This window comes from Helianthus annuus, chromosome 1, assembly GCF_002127325.2.
Source record: "Helianthus annuus cultivar XRQ/B chromosome 1, HanXRQr2.0-SUNRISE, whole genome shotgun sequence".
Classification (NCBI taxonomy): Eukaryota; Viridiplantae; Streptophyta; class Magnoliopsida; order Asterales; family Asteraceae; genus Helianthus; species Helianthus annuus.
The window spans coordinates 75,799,123-75,824,630 of NC_035433.2; the positions used below are offsets into that span (position 1 = coordinate 75,799,123).

The following is a 25,508-nucleotide window of genomic DNA, read 5'->3' on the forward strand; positions in this document are numbered from 1 at the left end:
GTTTCGCTCCCCTTCCGAGGATTACTTATGTAGCAACATCATGCTTATTTTCAAGGATTTAAACATGCTTTTCTTAACAATTTGACAAGTGTAAATTTCTAAACGTTAGACCCAATACCAAGAGTTCAATTTTTGACAAGTTTAGCGTGTTCGCTTCACGGCTCACACATTCAGTATTACATAATTATTGAGTGATGACCCATTCACTGAAATATTTCAATTTGATATTGTTTTGACCCGTTTGGTTGTCTGATGGAAATAAGCATATCAAGGATATACCAAACTTTACTCTAACCAATATTTTGACCCGTTTTGTTTGTCTAGTGAGCTTTGTAGGACCGTATTTGACAGTCAATTGAGTCAATTCAAGCTAGCAACTACCGAAAATGCAGCGGAAACATAAAATCGGCATGAATCAAAGCAGAAATGAGTAGAAACAGATGATATACACTTTAACACAGTTTTCTCATTCAATCTTCACAAAATACACCAGCAGCAGTTCGGCTACACGGGTGACATCGACGTACAAAATGAGAAAACAACTTGGGTATTTATAGGGGAAGTAGTTCCGCTCTTATGGACATATACGTATGAGCGAAACCTTAAGCTTGGGATTTCGCTTTTATGACCATGTCCATATAAGCGGAACCTCAACATTACAAACCCAAAATTACATATTTAACCCCTATAAAATACATGATTAACACATCTAGACCCTATACATTCAACAATTAAGACTAAGACGCAGGCTTTAGACATTATGCACCAACAAACTCCCCCTGGATACAGCCGTAGTCTTCGTCTTGTCTTTGGGTCTTCAAATAGCTCTGAACTTTTCTTCATGCTGCTTAGGCTTCCTGTTAAGCGCCTTTCTTATTATTTCGTTCTCTTTCTTCTTTGCTTTTTCTTCTTCAGCTTGAAGCTTCATAAATGTACCTCTCTTTTCTTCAAGCTTTTGACGTTCACGTTTGGCTTTCCGTTTCATCTTCTCATCAAGCGACCACCAAGATGATTTCCATTTACTCTCAGAATTGATACCTTTCTGAAAGCAAAGGGCAACAACACGTTGAAACTGCTGCGCTTGTTCTTTATCTTCTGGTTGATAGTGAATCTTGTTGATGAAAAGACATTCGATATCCTTCGCAGAGCAATTTACAAGCCACATAGGATCATAAACATGTATCTCTCGAATCTCCCCTCCTGCTCTGTAAGTAATTACGGCTTCGGTTGAAATACAACTATACACCCAACCTATGAAGCCTTTATAAAATTCTTGTTCCATCTGAGGCATAGGTATCGTTTTCATCGTTCCTGGCGGTTTGACATTCAAAATAGTCTCTTCGACTCCTGTTTCAGGATCAACCCTCTGCACTCTCTTAGGATGATGTGGCTTCCATTTACGAAACTCTTTTAATGATTCATATTTAATGTAACCCCACATAGCAACATCATTCTTTCGAACCGGATAATCCAAACATCTTACCTTCGGTAGTTCATCTACATCCCACCATGGTAATGACATAATGTCATATAAACGTTCAAAGTACTGAACTCCGCACTCTCTTCTAATTGCATAAGCATTTACTTGGGGTAAGAAACCCCAGCTGATGATGTCACCAAGAGATACGCTTCTATCACGTTGATAATACTTCAAAGGTCTCTTAAACTTTCTCTAGTGACTATTTCTAAACCATTTCTTCCTTTCTTCCTGTTCCATATCCTTTTGAGTGCTTTCAAAGTTCTTATCTTTCACTGCCTCAGCTACTTTTTGTCTCAATTCATCTCTATTCTCCTCTGCAAAGAACCCCATAAGCGTAGGATACTTAGAAGTATCTTCAACCACATCCTCATCATCCGTCCAGTCTTCTACTTCAACTCTGTCGTACTTATCAGCCTCTTCAACATACTTATACGTGTATTCAGGCTGTTGATTGATGTCAAAAGTATTCAACTCTTCTTCAGAATCAAACTTGAACTCAGGATCCACAGTATGCAACATTTCTCTGTAAGCATCCAATCCCAAGATTAACTTCTCAGTATGTTCAACGATCTGAGTTTTACTAGACTCCCCCTTTCCACTAGCTTCCCCTGATTCTTCATTTACTGAATCGTTCATCAAATCATCAACTGTTTTCTCAGTAGAATCTTCAGTAACTTTTAACCCTGTACCACCCTGAGCATCATCATCATCATCTTTACCAGATCCATGACTGCTCGCAGAGAATACTTTTTTATCCTCTTTATCTTCCTCTTCATCCTCCTCTTCATCATCTTCATCATCACTGTTACCCATCAACTCTTCAAGAGGAGTATAATCCTCAAACAGACCAGAAACTGCAGAAATAGGCTCAGGATTATCAACAACGATTGAAGGAACAATCGATCTTTCAGTCACATCTGAACTTCCTTCAACTCCTTTGCCTTTGTCTTTCATTTGCTCATCTATTTTGGCTTGACGTTCAGCTCTGAGCTCTTCAACCTGCAGCTCTTCAAACTTTTGCTCAACAAACGTATCGAGCATTCTTTCCACTACTTTATTCAGCATATAGAACTCATGATCTCTTAATGCTTTAGCTGCTTCAAATTCTTTGTTCTTCAACTTGAAGTATTCATTTTGTTCATCACGTCTAGCCTTTTCTTCTTCCAGCTCAGCAATTTTCACCTTCAAAATGTCTATCTCAGATTGATCTGAGTCAATCTTTTTCACCAACTCTTTATTATCAATCTCCAACTTCTTCACACGCATTTCTAGAATTTTCTCCCTATCGGACACTTTCTTGTTTTCAGCAACTAGCTTCTTGTTTTCCACTAACACTTCGTCCATTCTTTTCTCCAACTTCAACACATGTTCATTGTTCGCAAAACCAAAGTCTCCGATATCTTCAAGATTATCATGTGGACTATAAAGACCTTTGCTAGACAAACCAGGTTGCATTTGAGTGAGTGGGGGGGTCTGAAAGAGTTCTTGCAAGGTGAAAAGGGTTTGTTGTGGTGGTGGTGAATGATGTAGTGGTGATGGTTGTCTTGGAGGTGTTGGTTGTTTAGGTGGTGAGGATTGTTGTGGTGCTGTAGGTTGTCAGGGTGGTGATTGGATAGGTGATTGTGGTGGTGTTGATTCATGTGGTGGTGTAGGTGGCTTCATGGTTTGTTTCTTCTTGAGCACAATCTTTAGCACTTTGATCTTTGGCGTAACTTTGCGAATCTTTGGAGAAACCACTTTCTTTCTAGCTCCAGCTTTCTTTCTGCCACCTGGAGGAGATTGCGATTCAGAGACATGTTCTGGTGAAGGAACGTAAGCAGCATCATCATCCTTCTCTTGTCTCTTTCTCTTTCTCAATAACTTCTCTTTGTTTCCTCTTTAATTCTTCGTAAACGTTCAGCCTCGTCAACTACTTCTTCGTCTGAAGAACTAGAGGAGCTAGTAGTATCTTTATTCACATCATCTCCCTCAATATCATTAATCACCTCTTCTTTCCCTTTCTTTGGCTCAACATTAGCAGCTTTATCAACATCAGCAACCAATGTTGGCCCTGTCTCTAACACATCAGTATCAAACAGATCATCAACATTAAACGGATCATCTTCAGTAGTTATAACTTGTTCCTTTTCTGCAGTGATCACAGGATTATCTTCTTCCGGTTCATCAACTAAAGACGGTTTAGCAGCTTTCTTTTGTTTCTTCTTTGGTTGTGAAGAAGATCCTTCATCCTTTTTAACAATAGGAGTGGCCTTTCTGCGTCTTCTCCCAGATTCCTTCACATACCATTCATTTTTTGTACTTTTGAAGTCTACAAGAACTTTCAATTCTTCAGCATACTCCGCTTCTTTCATTTCAGCTTCATTTCTCCAGTTCTGGTGATCAACTGGATCTGGATCAGCGTACTTAGCATCTTTTATAAACCCAAAGAATGCAGCATCAACTTTCGATTCAGGGTGGTTCGGGTGATATCTCACAAGCTGTTTGATTGTAACTTCATTCATATGAGATTGCACCAATAAATCATCATTTATATTTCTGTCGATCTCAGGATACGCGTGATCAATCAGCATCTGCACGAACCTTGGATACACCCAAGTCTTGCTCTTTGACGTGATGTTCTCTGCCATGTAATGAAATACGATATGCGAAAAGTTGTATTTCTTGTTTAGCACCAATGCAGTGACCATATTCATCTGATAGTCACGCATCGCATCATAACCACCTTTTGTGTGACTTAAAGACATCAAAACACAGTGAATCAAGAACTTGTAAGGCTTTGTAAACTTAGATTTCAGATAATTTCCAGCATTTAAAGCTCCTTGATATCCCATTCTTAACATGCAACCTTTCACCATTCTTTCCGGAAATCTTGTTGGCGAATCAGCTTCATCAGGAAAGTTAATAACTTCACGTATAAGAGCTTCGGTAACAAGAATCTTCTCCATCTTGCCATGTACTTCAACAATCGAAGATATAACCTCATTCTGATCATCATAGCAGGCATTCGTCCAGAAACGTTCAATGTGAGATTTATACAGTGGTCTTTGATCAGTCAACGCCTTCTGAATGGGAATACGTCCCATGAATTCCAATATACCACTGAATTTAACCAGCTTCGGATATTTCTGAACATCCAAATCACAACAGCTGTTGTGAAGAGGATCAAAGACAACACTAAATCCCTGCACATCAACCACAGATACACTGAATCAGAATTACTTAGAAACATCTCAAAAATTTACAAGTTATTTCACATGATATCCTAAATGTAAAATCAAAATTTCACTAAGTACAAAAATTTCATCATGTGTACCAAAGAATGAAATCTCTAAAGTATACAAGAGCGGAACCACAAACACCCTTAAGAGCGAAACTACAGAATAACATATAAGCGGAACCACTAGTGTACAGATGAACGAAACCTCACAATGCACTTATGAACGGAACCTCATTAACATGGACACATAAGCGGAATTACAAATTGTGCATAAGAGCGGAACTACAATATGTACTAACAAGCGGAACCTCACAATGTACATATAAACGGAACTACAGGATGTTCACATGAGCGGAATGTCATGATGTATCAATAAGCGAAACCATAGTATGTACAGAAGAGCGGAACTTCCTCAATGCACCTTGGGGCGAAACCACTAACAATCCCACAAAATTTTATTAAACCTCACAATTTGAATCACTAAACAGTTAACATGACAAATCCAACACTTGGGGTTTTTATTGATTTCATTTTTTACCATTAACTAACCCTAGATCTAAACCTGCAGTGTCCGAACATCAACAAACATCAACCATCAACAGATTTGAACCAATCAATACACAATAATATGATCTACACACTCAGACGACTACACATGATTGATTTTGAGTTCTGATTTAACAGATAAAAGCCTAAAACTATGTTTAGTTCAACAGACGTGGCCGACAGTTCAAATTAAGCATGTTATTGAACAAATTAAAACAGAACTAACCTTGTCCATGATTTTAAACTAAGAGAATAACAAGACATCACTTCGCCTGAAAATGGTCGATACTAGGGTTTCGCTTCAACGTCGCCGGAGAAGAGAACGTATAAGCGAAAGGGTAAAAATGACATTATGAGCGGAACCCCAGTTTATATATGTGGTGAGGTTTCGCTTTTGTGACCAAAGTCAAATAAGCGGAACCACATGAGACAGCCATATGAGCGAAACCAAATTTTAAGATGACACATGAGCGAAACCTTGGTTAATTGTGACATATAAGCGAAACTAGGTTGTCATTTTCAAAAATTGAACTTTTTATCACTTTTCAGATTAAACACCGTCACACCCAGTTGACCAAGTCCAAGTCAATGACCTTGGTCAACTGCTTAGTCCACCAAGTCCAAGTTAATGGCCTTGGTTGACCGAATTATGAAGTAAGCAGTTGTTTTATCTTGAAAAATAGTTCAAATAAATGAACTTTTGAACATTTTGAACTTCCAAACATTTTTCAACTTGTCCAACACTGTACCAATCGTTGTTCTGCATCACCAGCTTACCCAGCCCTCATCATACACTGACCTGATCTGCACTAAGCTTTGATCTTCCGATTCCCAAAGTCAGTTGTCGAAAATAAATGAGAAACTAAAATCTTTTTGGATTTTTAACTGGATAAACTGAAAATTATACACACAATATTTTTGTGAGTATGTTAGGGGATCATATCAGTTGCCGACTAGACACCAGCACCGTTAAGCTGTTATTACATTTTAAGCATTAAACAATTCGCGTAGATTGCCGATATACTGATCCTCTTAAATTCTCACAAAACTTTCAACCTGTTCGGGATACGGAATTAGTGTTTTAGGACTTAAACATCTACATGTGTCCCACCTCAGTATATACTCCCGTATCCAGATCCCAGTATTCAGTCTTACAGGTGAGTATACCTAGATGATATCTGTAATGGGTAAATTACGAGGGCCGTGAGAGCTCAGGTCGATACTTCCGTATACGCAGAGAGATGACGGCTTCGACTTTTAAGGTGTGTCCCCTTTAGAGGATCTTTTGTTTTCAACAGCAGCGACTATCAATTTTATTATTTCATCAGCATGCTGAGGGCGAGCTTATATTTCAAAGCTTTTTGCAGAAAGTATTATCCGGGGACTAGGTCAGTACTTCCATACAGCAGAAGTCCCGGGATAATACCCCAGATATCACTGAGTATAAAGACCTAGTATCTCAGAATACGGGACCCTTCAAACAGGATTTCAGGGGTTACCTATATATCCTGGAGGTGTTCCCCACGTAGACGCAAGTGAAATTTATGTTTATATCCCAAACTGATCTACTAATTTTGCGAAAACCTACCGGCACATCTTTAGAGAGACTGCTTAATTGCATTTTATACATTACAATTCTTTAGCGTACTGCGTCCGTCTAGCTGATGTACTATCATTTCCCCTATTCTACACAACTCTTTTTGAATTTTTAATGTTTTTGGATTTTTTAATTTTATCATGTTTTTGTATTTTTCTGTGAATTTCTCCCCCTAAAACTAAAACATATTTTTGTGTTTTTGATTTTATCGAAAAGTAGAAAATAAACTGTACAAACAAAATTGACAATACGACAAAGGTTCACGTCAGATCGCTGCCCAAATCGGCTTCACATTCAATAACCCTCCCAGATTGCAGATTCTTCATCCCGTTTAATTTCAAAAGATAATAAAATCTCTTTTTATCAAATGGTTTAGTATAGAAATCCGCTTTCTGATCATCGGTGTGCAAGTGTTCAATCCGAATTAACTTTTTCTCGTGACAATCACGGATAAAGTGGTGACGGATCTCAATATGTTTAGTTTTTGAATGGTGAACCGGATTTTTAGTGATATTAATAGCTGCTTCATTGTCCACGTAGATAGGTGTATCTAAGAACTGCAAACCGAAGTCTCGCATCTGCTGTTGGATCCAAAGGATCTGCGAGCAACACCTGGAGGCTGAAACGTATTCAGCCTCGCAAGTAGAGAGCGCTACTGTGGTTTGTTTCTTACACGCCAGGTGACGAGTCGAGTTCCGAAGAACTGACACCCAGCAGTGGTGGACTTTGCGTTTTGCTTGCAGCTCCCAAAATCAGAATCAGCAAAACCAGAAAAAGTAAAGTCACCCGATCGAGGGTACCACAAGCCGATGCTTGGGCAGCCCTTCAAATACCGTAAGATACGTTTCACTATGGTCAGATGTGACTGCTTTGGATTTGACTGATATCTGGCGCAGAGACACGTCGGGTACATGATGTCTGGACGGGAAGCCGTGAGATACATTAGAGAGCCAATGATAGATCGGTACAATGTCTTGTCCATTTTCACACCTTGCTCTTCTAGACAAATTCCATGATTCTGTGCGAGGGGGTGGATGCAGGACTGCAATCTGTCATATCGAACTTGTCAAGCACGTCCTTCACATACTTCGTTTGGTGAATGAAGATTTCGTCGGGCATTTGTTCCACCTGCAGCCCGAGGAAGAACTTCATCTCCCCCATTGAGCTCATCTCGAACTTTTTCTTCATCACCTTTTCAAATTCTTTGCACAGGTCGTCGTTGGTGGATCCAAAAATGATATCGTCAACATATATCTGAACGATCAACAAGTGGCCTGCTTCTTCCTTGGTGAACAAAGTGCTGTCTACTGTGCCTCTTGTGAATCCGTTGTCCAGCAAGTATGTCGAAAGCGTCTCGTACCAGGCTCTCGGGGCCTGGTGAAGTCCATATAGCGCTTTGTCCAGTAGATACACCTTGTTTCTGTGTAGTGGGTCTGTGAACCCCGGCGGTTGCCCCACATACACTTCTTCTCTGATTGTTCCATAAAGGAAGGCAGATTTGACGTCAAGTTGATATACTTTAAAATCTTTCCAAGACGCGAAGGCTAGAAAAATCCAAATTGCCTCAAGTCTGGCAACAGGTGCGTAAACTTCATCGTAATCTATTCCTTCCTGTTGACTAAAGCCTTGAACCACAAGTCGCGCTTTGTTTCTCACCACGACACCTCTGTCATCACGTTTGCACTTAAAAACCCATTTCGTCTTGATTAACTTCTGATTCTTAGGCAGATCGACAAGTCTCCAGACGCCCAGCTTTTCGAACTGTTGCAGCTCCTCCTGCATTGCATTCACCCAGCTATCCTCGGTTAATGCCTCTTTGTAAGTTCTGGGCTCTATCTGCGAAATAAAACATTTTAATGAGACTTCTTTCTACATATCAGCAATAGATGAATAGAAACACGTAAGAGCTCGATCTATTTGATGTCGGGTTTTGACACCACTTTGCAGGTCGCCAATAATCTGTTCTGAGGGATGATAAGACAACGTCCGTGGCATCACGGTGTCAGGCACCATCACTTCCGATTCCAAATTCGATATGTCGAGATCAATGGTTTGATCCTCAGCCTCCGTCGAAGTATCATTTGGCTCCTCGTCAAAGGTTGGAGCGGGTTCCTCCTCTGAGTCATCAGAAACGTCAAATGATGGAGCTGGTTCCTCTGGTGGTTCATGAGCTGTTCCACTCGGTCCGGGAAGTTGTGGCGATGGAGTGTGCTTCTGACAATCCACATGTAGGACTTGAATCACCTTCCCCAGGCATGGTACAAACACCCTTTTCAGCGGGCTAGCGTAACCTACAAAGAAACCCTCATTAGATTTAGCGCCAAATTTACCGTTTTCATCAATAAAGGTATAAGGAGACCCAAACGGCTCCAAAAACTCAAGATTTGGCTTATAACGGTGCAGCAACTCAAAGCAAGTCTTTTTATACTTCTTGACAGTGAGAATTCTATTCAATGTGTAACAAGCTGCTGAAACTGCTTCACTCCAGAAAAAGATTGGCAGCTTGGAATCGGCTAACATTGTACGTGCTGTTTCAATCAGGGTCCGATTCTTTCGTTCAGCTACGCCGTTTTGCTGTGGAGTGTACGGCGCACTGAATTCATGAAGAATTCCCTTCTCGTTGCAAAACTCGTATATCTTGTTGTTCTTGAATTCCGTTCCGTTGTCGCTCCGAATCCTCCGGATTGGCAGTTTGTACACCGTTTCCATTTTCTTGAAAAGCACCATCAATGACTCAAAAGTTTGATCTTTTTGTTCCAAGCACACTACCCAAGAAAATCTCGTAAAGTCATCAGTCACCACCAAGAAATATAAATCTCCGATGATGCTCTTTACGTTGACAGGCCCGAAGAGACCCATGTGCAATCTCTCAAGAGGTAACCTGATTGTATTCATCATCTTTAATGGGTGTGACTTTCGATTCTGCTTTCCTTTCTTGCACGCTATACAATCATCATTCAAGTGAAAATTCTTTAGATTAACACCATCAACTAAATCATTGTGTACTAAAAAGTTCATTTTGCAAACATGAATGTGGCCCATCTTTCGATGCCACATTATCGAATCTTTTTCTGTCGCTTTCGTTTTAGACACAAAACACTGTTTTTGATGAGTTGTTGGCGTTGCGATGCTCATATCCAAAATATAAAGATCATTTTCCCGCGGAGCGCGCAACAGCACCATCTCATCAGGGATTTTAAACCCTGGTTTCAACACAACACATTCAGTTTTAGTAAAGTGTACACTAAATACTTTATCACAGATTTGCGAGATACTGAGTAAATTGTTCGTTAGCTCTACTATGTAGTTCACTTTGTCGAACGAAATTACTCCATTTGACAGCGTCCCTTGACCAACGATCCTTCCACCTTGATTCCCAACAAATCCAACATAGCTTCCGTTTATGGATTTGACATCATAGAGCAGAGCAAGCGTCCCAGTCATATGCCTTGAAGCACCACTATCCATAATCCACTTTGATAGTATCGACTTGGGCAGCCCCTGCAACAATCACATCAAAACAAATTTATTCAAACAATGAAGCCCATGATTTCTTTACTTCCGACACATTTCCGAACACAACATCACATTTTTCATTTGTTTTCGGAAAATCAAATGTGACATTTGGAACCTCTTCTTTCACATTTTGTTTTATTTTATTGTTAATTGTGGGAAATTCTGAAAGAAATTTGTGAAGCTCAAATTCAAACTCAACAACGTCGTCTTTAACAACATTTGATTCAATTTTCAAAGCATGTTCCATCTTTTTAACCTCAACAGATGGTTTTGACTTTGCGATCCAAGATTGGTTTTCGAAAATTTTTGTCTTAGGGTAAATCTTCGAAGTCTTTCAAGTCTTAGAGGATTCGCCAATCTCGAAAATCGATTTCGGTTTCAAAGATTCACCTCTTTTCAAAATACGGATCGGAGAAACCATCGGCTTTTTGCCTTTTGTGTCAGTCAGAGATTTAGGTCGTGGTTTGTGAATGTTTGACTTTTGAACAGTTGGTTTAGAAACAGCTTGTTTTTGAACACTTGGTTTTGAAACAGTTTGTTTTTGAACACTTTGTTTTTGAACCGGTTTTACAACAACAGGTTTCTCAATCACTTTCTGACACTGTTTGCCATGTGGCCGATCTCATTGCAGCGGTAACACACCCTTTTGTCATACTCAACAAAAGTAGATTTGACTGACTCTTCTTTCAACTTCTTTGCTGCATTGAAATCGTCCACAGCCTTTTGACTGAAAATATAATCTTTCTCATCGTCAACACTTGGACCAGCGACAAACACATCATTTATCTTCTCTTTCGGCTTAAACACCTGCTTAGCCGATTTCTTTTCAAATCCGATTCCTTTGTTTTTAAGATTGTTTTTCTTGTTATGACCATTACCAACCCCATCTTTCTTTTCCGAACTTGTGGGACGTGAAGTAACAAACGACTTTTTGGTTTTTGAAAAGAATTCATTGTTATTAACTTCGTTTAGGTTCAATTCAACCAGTTTAAACACTTTTTCGACATTTTCGATCTTCACATTCTGAAGCGGGTACTCGAAGTCGGAATAAAGTTTGTCAGTTCCAACCATAGTGTATACCACCATGATCGGATCTTCATTCACACTCTTTTCTGATTTCGGTACATATCGATCTAAGAAATTTCCTTCATCTTCAGAATCACTGACAGCCTTCTCAGAATGAGCCTTTTCAGATTTCTCACTCTCCTCATCCAACACCTGATCGACAACATTTTTGATAACCTGAGATTCGTTGTCGGTATCGGATGGGGAAAATGTGACATCTATGGTCTCAGGCAACTCATCTTCTATCGTTCTCAATTTGAGATTCAAAGCCGCTTCCACCCCATCTGGATACTTCTGTGTGTAATGATTCCACATTGGGGGTGGAACGCTTTTAAAGACTGGTGCCATATGTAGCTGTTGGGGAACAATCTGATCAAGAACGTACGAAGAAGCCACATAACTCATTAACTTCTTATCAATCCGATCGTTTTCAATTTTAACCAATTCGAGTTCTTTTTTAAGCGATGCGATTGTGTCTAAATGAAAATTGACTTCTTGTTGTTTATCAAATAATGTTGCTTTAGCCAATTTTGTAGCTTTATAATTTTCGACACTTTCTTTTTGTATCATCTTGATTGACCTTTTAAGAGTATCGTACGCTTCTTTAACTTGGCCTAGGTCAAACTTAATCATATCAGCATGGTGTTTCAATTCTTGATACTTAGTGTCTTTTTCAAGACACTCCGTGCATGGTTCTAAACACTGTTTGCATGGTGTTTCAGAGATTGAAACAACCTTTTCAACAACCTGCTCTACACACACAGTTTTACCGACATTGTTTGACTCAGACTCAGACAGTTTGACTGATTTGATCTCCTGAATTCCAGATTCCTCTCGTTTAACAGACACACTATTGACAGACTTTGACTCCTCGGATTCTGAATCTACCTCTCTGAGTTTTCCCATTAAGGCTTTGTTAGCTATGTCTTTCAAAACTTCTCCAGTTATCTCTTTTGATGCATCTATCAACTCTTCAACGACTTCTTTCTTCTCTTCAAACCTTGGGCATGATCCAGTCTTTGGTTCCTCGAAATATCCTGCAAAAGATTCAAACACATTAGGAGGCAATATTGATTTTATAGTATATATCAAATCCTCCTGTGCTGACTGGTAGTAATACACTTCAGCAGCTATTTCTTCAACATCGACTTCATTATCAGCAGCAACCTCTTCAACAACAACTTCTGATCCATTCATTGTCTCAGAAATTTCAACAACTTCAGCCATCATTTCCTGTCCATCGCTACCGGGGATATATTTATCCCAACTGAAACCTGCAGCTACCTTCTCGTCGTCTTGATTCACGATCAGTGCCTTTTCTGGTTTATTCTCAATCTGTGGCCTATGAACAGTTGGCTGTTGATTTGGTCAGTGATATATCGCTTGCCTGTAGTAGTCGTTGGTGAACGGGTTTTGATGATTGTTTACTTCACGATTGGGACATTCTCGTTTGAAGTGACCGCGTTCTTTACATTTAAAGCACGTAACTTTCGACTTATCAAACCCTAACTTTTGATCTGGGCCTGATAGACTGTTCCTGCCTGTAATTTCCATGAAACGTTGAGCCCTACACACCAAACTCGCCATACACCACTTGATGTCAATTAATTCAAGCTCTTCGGGATCGATTTGGTCGTAATCCTCCTTCGTCATGTCAGGATTACCGATCCTCCCTGCTACTAAGCCCTCATAAGCCTCAAGAACGGAAGCAAGCATTGCTATGTGCTATTTTGCGGCTATTTCAGTTATCTCGTTTCCATTCTTTATGTTTACCGCAATGTTGCACTGAACCCCAGAAACGTACGCCTGATGATTTGATCCTGTTGAGCTTTGAGGTGAAGGCTGTTCCTGAGTTTTGACATTCGATTCAAAGTTCGCAAATGGTGACGAATTGCCAGATTGCGGAGTGTTTGAAGAAACACTTGAAGTGTTATCAGCACTGAACCCTGTATGTATTTTTGGACTTTGATTGGTTGAAACTGTAGGGTTGCCTTTGTAATACAACGATACATCCTGCTGCACACTTGCTGAGTTCATTTTCTTGATTTTCAGCAATTCCAGCTCGTGAGCTTCAATCTTCTCGATGAATGAGCTGAGGTTGAGATTCACAAAATCAGAATTGTTCTTTAGCAACGTTAGATACGTGCCCCACTCATCATACGGAAGAGCATCACACAACTTATCAATCCATTCTTCATTTGTCTTTTTAATTTCCAAACGTTTCATTTCGACCACAAGATGACAGTATCGTTCGATTAACTGCTTTGTTGTCTCGCCTTTAATCCCAGTAAAGATATCAAATTCCTTTTTGATTAAGGCTTTCTTGCTCTTAATCATTGAAACACTGCTTTGGAATTTCAGCTGCAACGCTTGCCACATTGACTGAGCATTGTCTTCATGTTGTAGCAGAACGAGGATATCTTCCTTGATGGCCTGTTGCAAAATGCTCACCATCTTCTTTTCAGCCTTGAAATCAATTTGTTCAAATTCTGTCAAACTCCCGATGCCCTTTTCCAATCCCATTCCATTAACTGGTGGTACATACTTCTTTTCTATTTTAAACCTTTTTTCGAAGTGATTAGCTTGCACCCAGTTTTTGAAACGGCCTGACCAACCCGCATATTCATCCAAACTCATAAGCTTCGGAGACTTTTGCATCGTCCCCGTCTCGTTTTCCATGTTAACGTTCTTCACTATACTTGTCGGACTTGGCGTAGCCGTACCACTCCCCGCAAACAAGTTATAAAAATCTTGATGTTCCATTTTAGTGACAAATGTTCAAAAATGTTTAACTTTTTGATTAACAGATTGTTTTACTCGAAAAACTTTTCACACAGACTGAGTTTCCTACACTTGATCACGTACGAAATGGACTAACCGCTCAAAATACGATTTTTACACTAAAACAGGTCAAATAAGCGAAACCAGACACTAAGTGTACTAATGAGCGAAACCTGTTTGTGACCCGATAAGCGAAACCTGTAACTTGACAAATGAGTGAAACTACTTATAACACTAAGAGCGGAACCACTAAATGACACTTGGAGCGAAAACTACGAGCGAAACCCCTGAAATGTCAATATGAGTGAAACCTTAGGAGCGAAACCTCCAAAAATGTCACTAAGAGCGGAACCATTCGAGCAAAAACCCCTGATAATGACACTAAAAGCGAAACCTCTCGAGCAAAACCTCTGACAAACATATGCCGTAAAAGCGAAACCTCTAAGATGACAGATAAGCGAAACCTATTTTCGAGCCATTTTATGTCACTTTTAAGTTGTTTTTAGGTTTGAATTTCTCAAGGGTTGTTATTAATCAGTTTTACACTATATACTCAAATCTCAGTCCATTTTGTCCGTCGGAAAGGTCTGAAACTCAAAATGTGCTTGAAAAAGGCTTTGATTCGGGTCAACTAGCTCACAACTGGCTCTGATACCAATTGTAGGACCGTATTTGACAGTCAATTGAGTCAATTCAAGCTAGCAACTACCGAAAACGCAGCGGAAATACAAAATCGGAATGAATCAAAGCAGAAATGAGTAGAAACAGATGATATACACTTTAACACAGTTTTCTCATTCAATCTTCACAAAATACACGAGCAGCAGTTCGGCTACACGGGTGACATCGACGTACAAAATGAGAAAACAACTTGGGTATTTATAGGGGAAGTAGTTCCGCTCTTATGGACATGTACGTATGAGCGAAACCTTAAGCTTGGGGTTTCGCTTTTATGACCATGTCCATATAAGCGGAACCTCAACATTACAAACCCAAAATTACATATTTAACCCCTATAAAATATATAATTAACACATCTAGACTCTATACATTCAACAATTAAGACTAAGACGCAGGCTTTAGACATTATGCACCAACAAGCTTCGTCACTTCAGTGACGTAATGAGTTTGCAATTTGCGCTAATTTCGTTTGCGACAAGTTAGAATTAATAAATAAACATAATGTAATGATACTACGGTTACATACTTACATAATTCATCAATGTTGGTCTCTAACCATAATTACCCATTCCCGGGCTTGTCAACCTTATCGTATCGCTTCCATTCCATGGTTTGCGCTTTATAACCCAATTTAATGAATGATGTTTGAGTCATTTAAAACACTACCAATTCAACTAATATTTGACCCGTTTGGTTTGTTGAGTGAGTTACATCATTCATTGGCATTCCAAACGCCATCATTTTCACTATATCAATATTAAACATATCTACAACTAGGTCTATCTACATAAGTGTAACGAGACGACAAGTCACGTACCTTTAAAGCGCTCCTTTCAAACGCGTGTCTTCACCGGCTTGTCCACTTGACGATCCGGATTCCTTTCCTATAGAGTTCAATCAATTATTATTTAGAACTCTTTCACAACATTTCACGCTAAATTTGCTATATCGTTCAAATATGCGTTTTTATCTCCAATTTGCAATGTCAGCTTTCTCTTAAGCATTTTAACAAACACTTTAAAAGCGTGGTTTTTAAATAACCATTATCAAGTTCATGTCTCAACTATTTAGCCGAACTTTTGTATCTTTTGCAAATTCTTTACTTCTAGCATGTATACTATTATCAGATTTGCTTCATGCAAACCACTAACATCAGTTTTTCTGATTTCATTATTAAGATTCCCTATTAATGAGAAAAACCCATTTAACACCTACATGGGTAAACATGAATATTCATAGTTTGAGCACCAATTTCACAAATTATTAGCTAGGGTTTACATCTAAACTTGTTTTTATTACAAGCTTCATCTAAACATCCCTAATCAAGCTCCAATTTTCGATTTTTATAATATACTTGGAATCTGAGTTGAATCAAAACAACATAATTTAGCATACCTTATGATCCCTTCAACGAGATGATCACGAATTTGTGCTTGAAAATTGATTTAGAGCTGATTAGAACCTTCAATTTAAGGTAAAGCTGTATGAACTAGGGTTTGTGGGGAACCCTTATGTCGCCCCTGAGTTTGGATCGACCAGACACACTCCTGTTTGTGTGTTTGGTGTGATTTAATTTGTTTTATTGTTTAAATTTCTAATTTAACAAGTTTAGTCCCTCAACAATCACTTGGTTCTTATTTTCGGTATTTTAACCCACTTACATGTTATCACAAGACTCATAACTAACTGGGTTATTTATTTCCTAGTTAGCTTATTCTTGTTTATTTTATACAGTACTTTATAATTCTAATATAAAGTTTATATTTTCGGGGTGTTACACCAGTACCGAGAACAAGGGGCATCAGTGGATGATTTTTGGGACACTTTTCCTAAGTCAACCACTTATACAACCACCGCTGGTGGGAAATCAGATAATCCCATTAACTTGGGTGATGGTTTAAAATACAAAGAATTGCCGAGAGGGTTGATAAACTTGACACATCTGTTGCAGAAATCAAAACTATGTTACAACAGTTATTACAAGCTCAAAAGGCTACACCCACTGCTACACCATCTGCAACATCTGCTCCATCCCCTGCTGAGCTATGGCATCTGCTTCAACCTCTGCTTCACAAACAAAGATAATATGCAGATCAACAGCATGAAGTTCAACTTCAAATGGTCAGAAATGTCATGGAAGCTAGGAACAAAGATACTCAAGCAGATATCAAAGCCATTAAAGCTCATCTGCTTCAAACCACTGGCACTGCTCCGCCTTCAATCATCTATGTTGAAAATCCTGATGATGCCAAAAAGGGGGAGAAAACTAAAGGGAAAAGAAGATGGTTTAAACATGCCACCAGATCCAATGTCCAAACTTGTGGTAGAAATCCCAAGGCCAGATGGTTCTAAAAAAGTTGATGAGACTCAAAATGTATTTGCTGAACTAAAAGAAAATATGAAAGAGTCAATGGAAATAAAAGAGTGAAAAGGGCTTGCTCAGGGGAAGAAAGTTTTGATGGAAAAAGAAGACCAGGGTACTTCTAAACCTAAAAGAAGATAGCCTACCAGAAAAGTAAGCCAACCCAAAACCATACCTTCCAAAACCACCAAACAAACTCCTCAAATCCCCAAAAGTTCCTCTTATCAAACCTCCAAACCAACAGATGTTAAAACACCTGTTGTATCAACAGTTGTTGGTACTTCAGTGGTTTCAACATATGTTATCCCAACAGCTGCCATCATTACTACATCAACCCACATTCAATCCACTGCCATACCAAAAACAATATCACCACCACAAAAACCACCTGCCAAAAAGTAGATGACAACAGTTGACATATCAACTGTTGTAGTGACAACAGTGGTTGAAACACCAGTTGTTTCAACAGCTGTTAGTCAGATACCCATTACTTCAATCACTGCCACTCAACCCACAAATACACCACCAACTTCTCCAAAGCACAAAAGGAGAAGGATAACAAACATTGTACTGGAAGATGACACTTCCCCAACTGTAACATCTACACAACCACTGTCCCTTGTCACCATTCCAAACCTTGTTCCATTATCTTCAGTTCAAGCCTTCAATCAAAACACTGCCATTGTCCCTGCAGGAGTATAATATCCTCTAGATCTTCCAGCAGTCAGGGAGGAAATCAAATCCTTCTACTCTAAAGATAACCCTGAAAAGAGGAAACTCCCATCTGTTCAAGGTTATCCTTTGCCAAGAAATATAGAAGAATATCTCAGAATAAAGGCCCAACAAGCAGAGGATATATCTAAAAGAGACACAGATGGAAAGTCTGACAAAGAGATTCAAAGAAATTTGCAATACCTGCTCACCAAAGTTAGAACTTTAGAGCAGTTCTCAAAATTCCTTTGTCAGAAATTATCAGAAAAAGATGATGAAAGCATGAGAAATGACTACCTTGAATACATCATGGCATACAAGAAGTACAGGGCAGAAAAGTATCAATACAAAGAATGGACCATCGGTGAACTGCAAAAGGAGATAGCCAGAATTCAAAAGATGATTCAAGACAAGGTAAAGCAAACTCCTCCAGTCTGGGCCAATTACAAGAAAAATGTACCAGAAAGGGCCTTGAAACTGAAAAGAATGAAAGAAGAGCTGATAACTGCTGATTATGGGTCCAGGAACCAGATTACAAGGTGGTCAGAAGAAAAGGTGTTAGCTACCTACAAAAGGTTGGAAGAGTTAAGGAAGAGAGATCCCACTGCTCCTAAAAAGCCTGACTATCCGGAAGCAGTGGTTCCAGTCAAACAACAAAAATTGTCAATCAGGAGACCCACTGCTCCACATGCTACCATCCTTTATCAAAGAAGGAAACAAAAGCAGATGGATGAATTAATAAAAGAAGACAAGGCTAAAGAAGAATACATCATGAAAATAGTTCTTCAGACACTTATGGCAGAAAAACAAGACTCAACACAATCTAAACTTTAAGTTTTTATACTCTAAACTTTAAGTATCTACCGACTGACTTATATATTTATTTTATTTATAAGTCTATATAGATATAACTATATTCATCATTTATATTTGTTATGCATGGTTTTCTAAGAAACGACCCGTGTTTGCACACGGGTCTTACCGCTAGTACCATATAATAAAAGAAACCAATGAGGTGACACATGTCATTCATTGGAACCATCTAATTTTTAGTTTTCTCATCTTTATCCCATACTTAATTATAATTAATATTAATTAGAAGGTAATTATAAAATAAAATTTAACATAAATTTAAACAATTCGTATAGAAGATAATATAGTCTTTTGAAATATTTATTAGATTTCAAAATAATTTATCTTGAAATTAACAAAAGACGTACATTAAATATAAATTAATATAATGTAAAGAGTTAAATGTCATTTTAGTCCCTGTGGTTTGGGTCATTTTGTCAGTTTAGTACAAAGGCTTTATAATACACATGGTTTATAAAGATATAACAAGATATAACTTTTTATTGATTGGTATATAAAATTAGATGTACTCAACCCATACAATACAAGAGGTTCTTAAAAATGTAATTTTTTTTCATTATTTAATATATAAAATTAAATTTACTTAACCATACAATACACGAGGTTCTTAAAGATGTAATTTTTTTATCATGTTCTCTCAGTTACTTACCATCATTCGTAATTTAATTACATCGATTCATATGCAACTTATATGAGTTTTAATTCTAATCTTGATTTCTTGGTGGAAAACAGTACCTATCCTTAAACTAAAAATTACACATGGGTATCACTACTAGCCTTAAACTAAAAATTACAATATCTATACACCTATCTATACTTTCTATCAATATGTGTTATGCATGGTTTTCTAAAAAACGACCCGTGTTTGCACACGGGTCTTACCGCTAGTACTATATAATAAAAGAAACCATATTTGGGACACTTGTCATTATATTAGGCCATCTACTCTATGGATAATTATCATTTAGTTTAATATCTTCTAATTAATTATAGATAATCTCTTATGAAATATTATTTAGTTAATTTCTTCTACCTAATTATAGATAATTATTATTTATATCTATACAAATAATAATTAAAATAAAAAGATTTCTTCTACCTAATTATAGATAATTATTATTTATATCTATACAAATAATAATTAATATCTATACTTTCTATAAAAGGAGAAATCCAAATGACATAAGAAAAGCTGATGTGTCAGCCAGAAAGGTTGTCCAACAATGCTTTTCTTATGTCATCAACGATGAGGTGGCAGCCATAGAGGGAGCATAGTGACACCATAAAGCTTAGTTTAAAATACATTTAAAAATTCAAACATCTGCCATCAAACCACTGTCCATCTCCAAAATTCAACCTATGTTGTAAATTCAAACCTCTGCAATCAAAAACACTGCCCATATTCAAAATCTTGGCTCCAGATTCAAAATTCAAAACATATACATGTATAAACTGAGTTCACTAATCAAAAATTCAAAATCTGAGCTTCCCTTTCAAAATTCAATCCATTTCTCTCTCATCTCTCTCTCTCTCTCTCTCTCTCTCTCTCTCTCTCTCTCTCTCTCTCTCTCTCTCTCTCTCTCTCTCTCTCTCTCTCTCTCTCTCTCTCTCTCTCTCTCTCTCTCTCTGAAACTCACTTTCTTTCTCTCAAATCCAGACCAAACCATCGTGTGCTTAATTATTCAGTTCATATGTGTTGATTATTAGTTTATTACTAAGAGATTTATATTTATCAGTTACATATTGATGTATATAAATAGTGAAGTTTGCCCTAAATCTCTTCCATATGACTGAATCTTATGCAAAAAGCATAACTTTTGAAGCTCTTGAAGAAACTCATCACTTCTCAGTCGCCGCCAAACAAGAAACCGGAAAGGAATGGGAACTCTTCAAAGAGAATGTCATGGATTCAAATGCTCTATACAATCTGCCCTAATTTCTTTCATGGATTTAAATGCTCTGTATAATCTGCCCTAATTTCTTGATCGTGAAGGTGAGTTTATACAGTAATTATATATTATCAATTTGTAATAAGTATATGCCCTAATTTCATGGATTCAAATGCTTTGTACCTCCTGCTACACTCTCTGTCTTATTTCTTAAAACTGTTTTCTCCAGATTTTTGACTTGAAACGTGTGAATCAAAGAAGTTTAATTGGGGAAAAATGGGCTTCATTTGTTGAAGGTACGGTTAACTCCTGCTATTTGCCGAAGTGGTAACTCGGTTTTTTCAATTCTTCATTCATATTGTATTGTCTTTAATTTAACCTCAGTTTGCAATGTAATTAGTTATATATGTAGAAATCCCTCTAAGATTATTCTACATTTGAAATGTAGGCCGGCCTACAGATGAATTTTGGGTTTATGTTTGGCTGAATGAACTGATTTCAACAATTATTTAATTATTTATGTTTGGAATGTAAAAGTTTGAAAGGGGAGATGTAGATCTATATTATAATTTGATACTAAGTTTGACTTTCTTAAGTATTGTGATTATATCTCTTTTTTCTGCAGAACCTTTCTTTATATTGCTACAACCTACTTGTTCAAGAACTTTTAGATATATGAAGAAAAGAAAGTAAGCATCCTTCATCGTTACTAAACGAACAAACAGTCTAAACCTTTCTTTAACATTTAAGCTTCTTACACTCTCTGTCTTATTTCTTAAAACTGTTTTCTCCAGATTTTTGACTTGAAATGTGTGAATCAAAGAAGTTTAATTGGCGAAAATGGGCTTCATTTGTTGAAGGTACGGTTAACTCCTGCTATTTGCCGAAATGGTAACTCGGTTTTTTCAATTCTTCATTCATATTGTATTGTCTTTAATTTAGACCATGGGGTATGGTGGGGCTTGGGTTGGGGCATTGGTTGACACGTGGAAATTCAAAACTCAAGTCTTCAACCCACTTTGAAGGGGGTATGGTGGGGCTTGGGTTCAGCTTTCTTTTCTTTTAATATATATATATATATATATAAATATATATATATATATATTTATAACCATTCACAGTCCGCCATGTCAGCTTGCTCCCCCGCCCCACGCCTGGCTTGAAACCCAAGCCCCAAGGGCCACGCCCCAACCCAAGCCCACCCGGGGTGGTGGCTTGGGCGTTTTCCCCCAACCCAAGCCCCATACCCCATGGCCTTAACCTCAGTTTGCAATGTCAATAGTTATATACGTAGAAATCCCTCTAAGATTATTCTACATTTGATCTTTTACGATTTTAATATTTATCATTTTTGGCTGTGTAGCTTTTTAAATCGGAAGCCTACTGCAGGTGTTCCTGGTGTTATATATGTTACGCCAGATGAAAATGCCAGAGTCATCAGGGCACAAGTAGTTGATTATTACACCGAGTTGCTAACCAAGGTTTTGGGGAAGTATGTGACTTTGTGATTGTATACTAAAAACTTTTTTTTTCTTCTATTCTCTCTTAATGAATATTTGATTTTATCTTCTTTAAATAGCGAGAAGGATACCCAAATGTGTATGTATCACATTTCATGGCCACCAGATTGTGGATTCTGTTGTGAACTAGATGATGACTGCGTAAAGGAATTAGTCGGTAATTTATATTTTAATCTTTTACGATTTTAATATTTACCATTTTTGGCTGTATAGTTTTTTAAATCGGAAGCCTGCTGCAGGTGTTCCTGGTGTTATATCTGTTACGCCAGATGAAAATGTCTATTCAGATTATAAAGATTACGGAGGTATCTTAATATGCTAATATCTTAGACGTAACAAGAAGAGAATACAAGAAAAGGAGATTCTTACACCAACATTTCAATCTCCTGATTACATTAGGTGCTTCTGCATCAAACGCATAAGGTTTTCGAGCCAACAGTCCGAGTACATGCCCGTTTATGGCAAGTTCTGGGCGGTCGGTCACAATTTGTAATGGAAAATATTAGATATAATGGTGACTTGCTGAGAAAAGCTTTAAAAACAAACGAAACAAAAGTATGCAACAAATATTTAGGCCATATATCTATTTATTCAACTCCAAAGTCCTAACGAATACACAAGGGTATCACACTATTTTTAAATGCAATGAGATTTTCGACGCTTACCAAATAGATTAGACTCTACGGATTTGACAAGAACATCGGCCCGATTCTGATGTGTCCAGAAGTCACCAGTCATTCTCTACGAATTTTGATACAATTACTTCACCATATCATGCTTTCCATATAAATCTGGGCTATTTTCACATGTCCAGCCATAGCTACTTTCCATAATTGCTCTATTGGCATAATTGTAATGTGAAGTTCTTATATTTTTGTTACAGGTATTCTGAAAGAAACGTCCAGAAGAAACTTTCCAATCAAGTGGATTTATTCCACATCAACCATGGAAGATACAACTGTAAGCAAGTCTTTTAACTTACACATCATCGAATACATTTTGTATGTATATTGATAGTTGAAACTAGCATCATATACATTTTTGTTTGAAGTTTTTTCTTGGTTCTCTCTTTTATGTTTATTAGATGGAGTATTTTGATTGATTGAATTTAAAAAAAATGCTTATAGGCTCAGTATCATGACTGGATTCGACTCCTTGAGGTCATATCAAAATATAAGACATATGTTGAGGTGTCACATTTGAGGCATACGGTGTCGGTCACTGAGGGTCCTATACTGTGGTGGAGTTATGCGGCTCAAGCTGCATTGCAGCAGAAGAAAATGTGGTAAACATATATAATTTGAAGATTGATAGATGATTTAGGAATCAGTTTAAACTTAAAATGTTAAGTAGGTGTTTGGAAATGTGTTTCGAAAGTGATTGTCATGGTTTGAAGAATAACTTATGGTTATGTACTTATGTCACAATATACGCAGGCAGACCGTGGCATCCATGTGAAATCCAAAATCAAGAAAGAATACCCGACATTACAGTATGCAGGGTGGACGGTACTTCTCTTTTTTCGTTTTTATTGTTATGTTTCAAATTTCTGTTGAGTTTCCTGTATTTTTAAACTTTTGGCGTGCGAACATTTTATAGTTGAACATCAAAAAATAATAAGTACAAATACAATTAACTGTCTTTCTGGCTGTCTTTACCATTTAAATACGAGGCACATGAATGAAAATGACTTGGAAAATTAATATTTTGTAGATCTTCGGGATGATAAACAATTCTTAACTGACCATCCTGGTGCAGTTCCAATCACAATGGCTCAGGTACCCTCTACTCCCATTTCAATCTTTATTTTTTAAAGGAAAATTACCAGTAATAATTAGATTTGACATTTGTTTTATACTTGTGTAGGGAGAGGAACTGAAGAAGCTAATTGGCGTCCCTGCGTATATAGAGTGTAGTTAAAAAAAACAGCAGGTGATGTTTTATTTATTCATATCATATTTATATTAGTACATTTTCTTCATTCCATGAAATTTGTTGAAGAAGCTATTTGGCGCCCCTGCGTATTTGAACTTACAACTTTAACAAAAAAAGTTTCGAGTATAAGTTGTAAACGGCCAGTATACATGCATCTGTGTTTATACATGCCACTAGATGTTGATACACTTCAAATATCTCATAAGTTTACAGTATTTGACTTAATACTTTGACAATTTGTCAAATGTCACACATCTATTGATGGCAAGATAATACAGAAAGTTAGGTCCATGTTACCCTAAAAATTACGACTTCTAGATGAGGAAGTAATGTGATTTTTGGTGAGCATTTGAAAATCGAAGAAGACCTTATAGTTTTCATTGTATGGTTATTTTTTCCATTTTGAGTGGTAACATATCGAGGGACAAATTAAAAACCACTGTTGTTGATACATCTGTTGATACAGTGGTTGATGCATCTATTGACTTTCCTCAACAGATGGATAAAAACAGATGTTTGAAACCACTGTTGGGTTAAAACATTGTTTTGTGGACAAAAAGTAGTTGCTTTTTTTTTTTGCAAACAATGGTTTGACTTTGGTCAAATAGTGGTTTGACTTTGGTCAAACAGACTTTGGTCAAGACAGACTTTTGAACCACTAAGAATCATAGTTTTGCAAACAGTGGTTTGACTTTGGTCAAACAGACTTTTTGAAAACAGTGGTTTTGACAGTAATAGAAGTAATAATCCTTGACCTTCTAACAAATTGTTACTTTAGCTTTCAGTTTTCATAGGGATGTGATGTGTATTTTTATTCTGAGAAAAATTCAACCTTGATCTTAACCAAAATCTTGCTATTATTGTTGCAGAACGTGAAGGCTATTTTTGATGCAGCCATTAAAGTGGTTCTGCAGCCACCGAAGCATAAGAAGAAAAAGAAGCGTAAGTGTCACACCCCGACCACGAAAAACAACAAATCGTGGCGGAAACGTCGAGTGTCGTAACAGAATCATTGTTTCATAACGATGGATTAAATAATTTTGTTTTATTGAATTATTGAACACATTTTTTTACTACAAATCAAACAAATACAATTATTGTCTTTCAAGTTTTAAAGTCGCTAAGGCACGAGTCCATCCTATGTATAGCATGTATCAACAATCATCACATAGCAGCACATGAAACATGTGTAAAAATAGGTACGTCAGCATAAAAATGCCTGTGAGATACATAGGTTTTATTAATGCATGATTCATGACCTGTAAGTTTAAAAGAATGTTTAAAAAAAAAACAGTCATGAACTTAAAAATGTTTTCTTTATAAATCATATAACAA

General features: G+C 37.5%; 2 protein-coding genes across 2 annotated transcripts; one reads left to right on the top strand and one right to left on the bottom strand.

The window, feature by feature from the left end:
- Positions 1-1,672: 1,672 nt before the first annotated feature.
- LOC110912699 (glutamic acid-rich protein-like) lies at positions 1,673-2,935 on the bottom strand. Its single transcript, XM_022157520.1, has one exon. The coding sequence runs from the start codon at positions 2,933-2,935 to the stop codon at positions 1,673-1,675; it is 1,263 nt and encodes a 420-aa protein (XP_022013212.1).
- A 17,441-nt stretch (positions 2,936-20,376) lies between these two features.
- On the top strand, positions 20,377-25,125 carry LOC110869483 (organelle RRM domain-containing protein 1, chloroplastic-like). The gene is made up of 13 exons (XM_022118737.2): positions 20,377-20,822; positions 20,948-21,014; positions 21,344-21,407; positions 21,513-21,578; positions 22,108-22,210; positions 22,298-22,395; positions 22,478-22,543; positions 23,122-23,198; positions 23,366-23,523; positions 23,675-23,746; positions 23,952-24,016; positions 24,105-24,170; positions 25,043-25,125. The coding sequence occupies exons 4-10, from the start codon at positions 21,527-21,529 to the stop codon at positions 23,694-23,696; spliced, it is 576 nt and encodes a 191-aa protein (XP_021974429.1). The 5' UTR covers positions 20,377-20,822; positions 20,948-21,014; positions 21,344-21,407; positions 21,513-21,526; the 3' UTR covers positions 23,697-23,746; positions 23,952-24,016; positions 24,105-24,170; positions 25,043-25,125.
- Positions 25,126-25,508: the final 383 nt, after the last annotated feature.

Bases quoted from the DNA above. Each gene is read 5' to 3' on its own strand.
- LOC110869483 (XM_022118737.2), top strand. From the start codon at position 21,527: ATGTGTGAATCAAAGAAGTTTAATTGGCGAAAATGGGCTTCATTTGTT. The intron at 21,579-22,107 runs GTACGGTTAACT...AGCCTACTGCAG, and splicing joins ATGGGCTTCATTTGTTGAAG to GTGTTCCTGGTGTTATATAT. The intron at 22,211-22,297 runs GTATGTGACTTT...TTCTTTAAATAG, and splicing joins CTAACCAAGGTTTTGGGGAA to CGAGAAGGATACCCAAATGT.
- LOC110912699 (XM_022157520.1), bottom strand. From the start codon at position 2,935: ATGCAACCTGGTTTGTCTAGCAAAGGTCTTTATAGTCCACATGATAAT.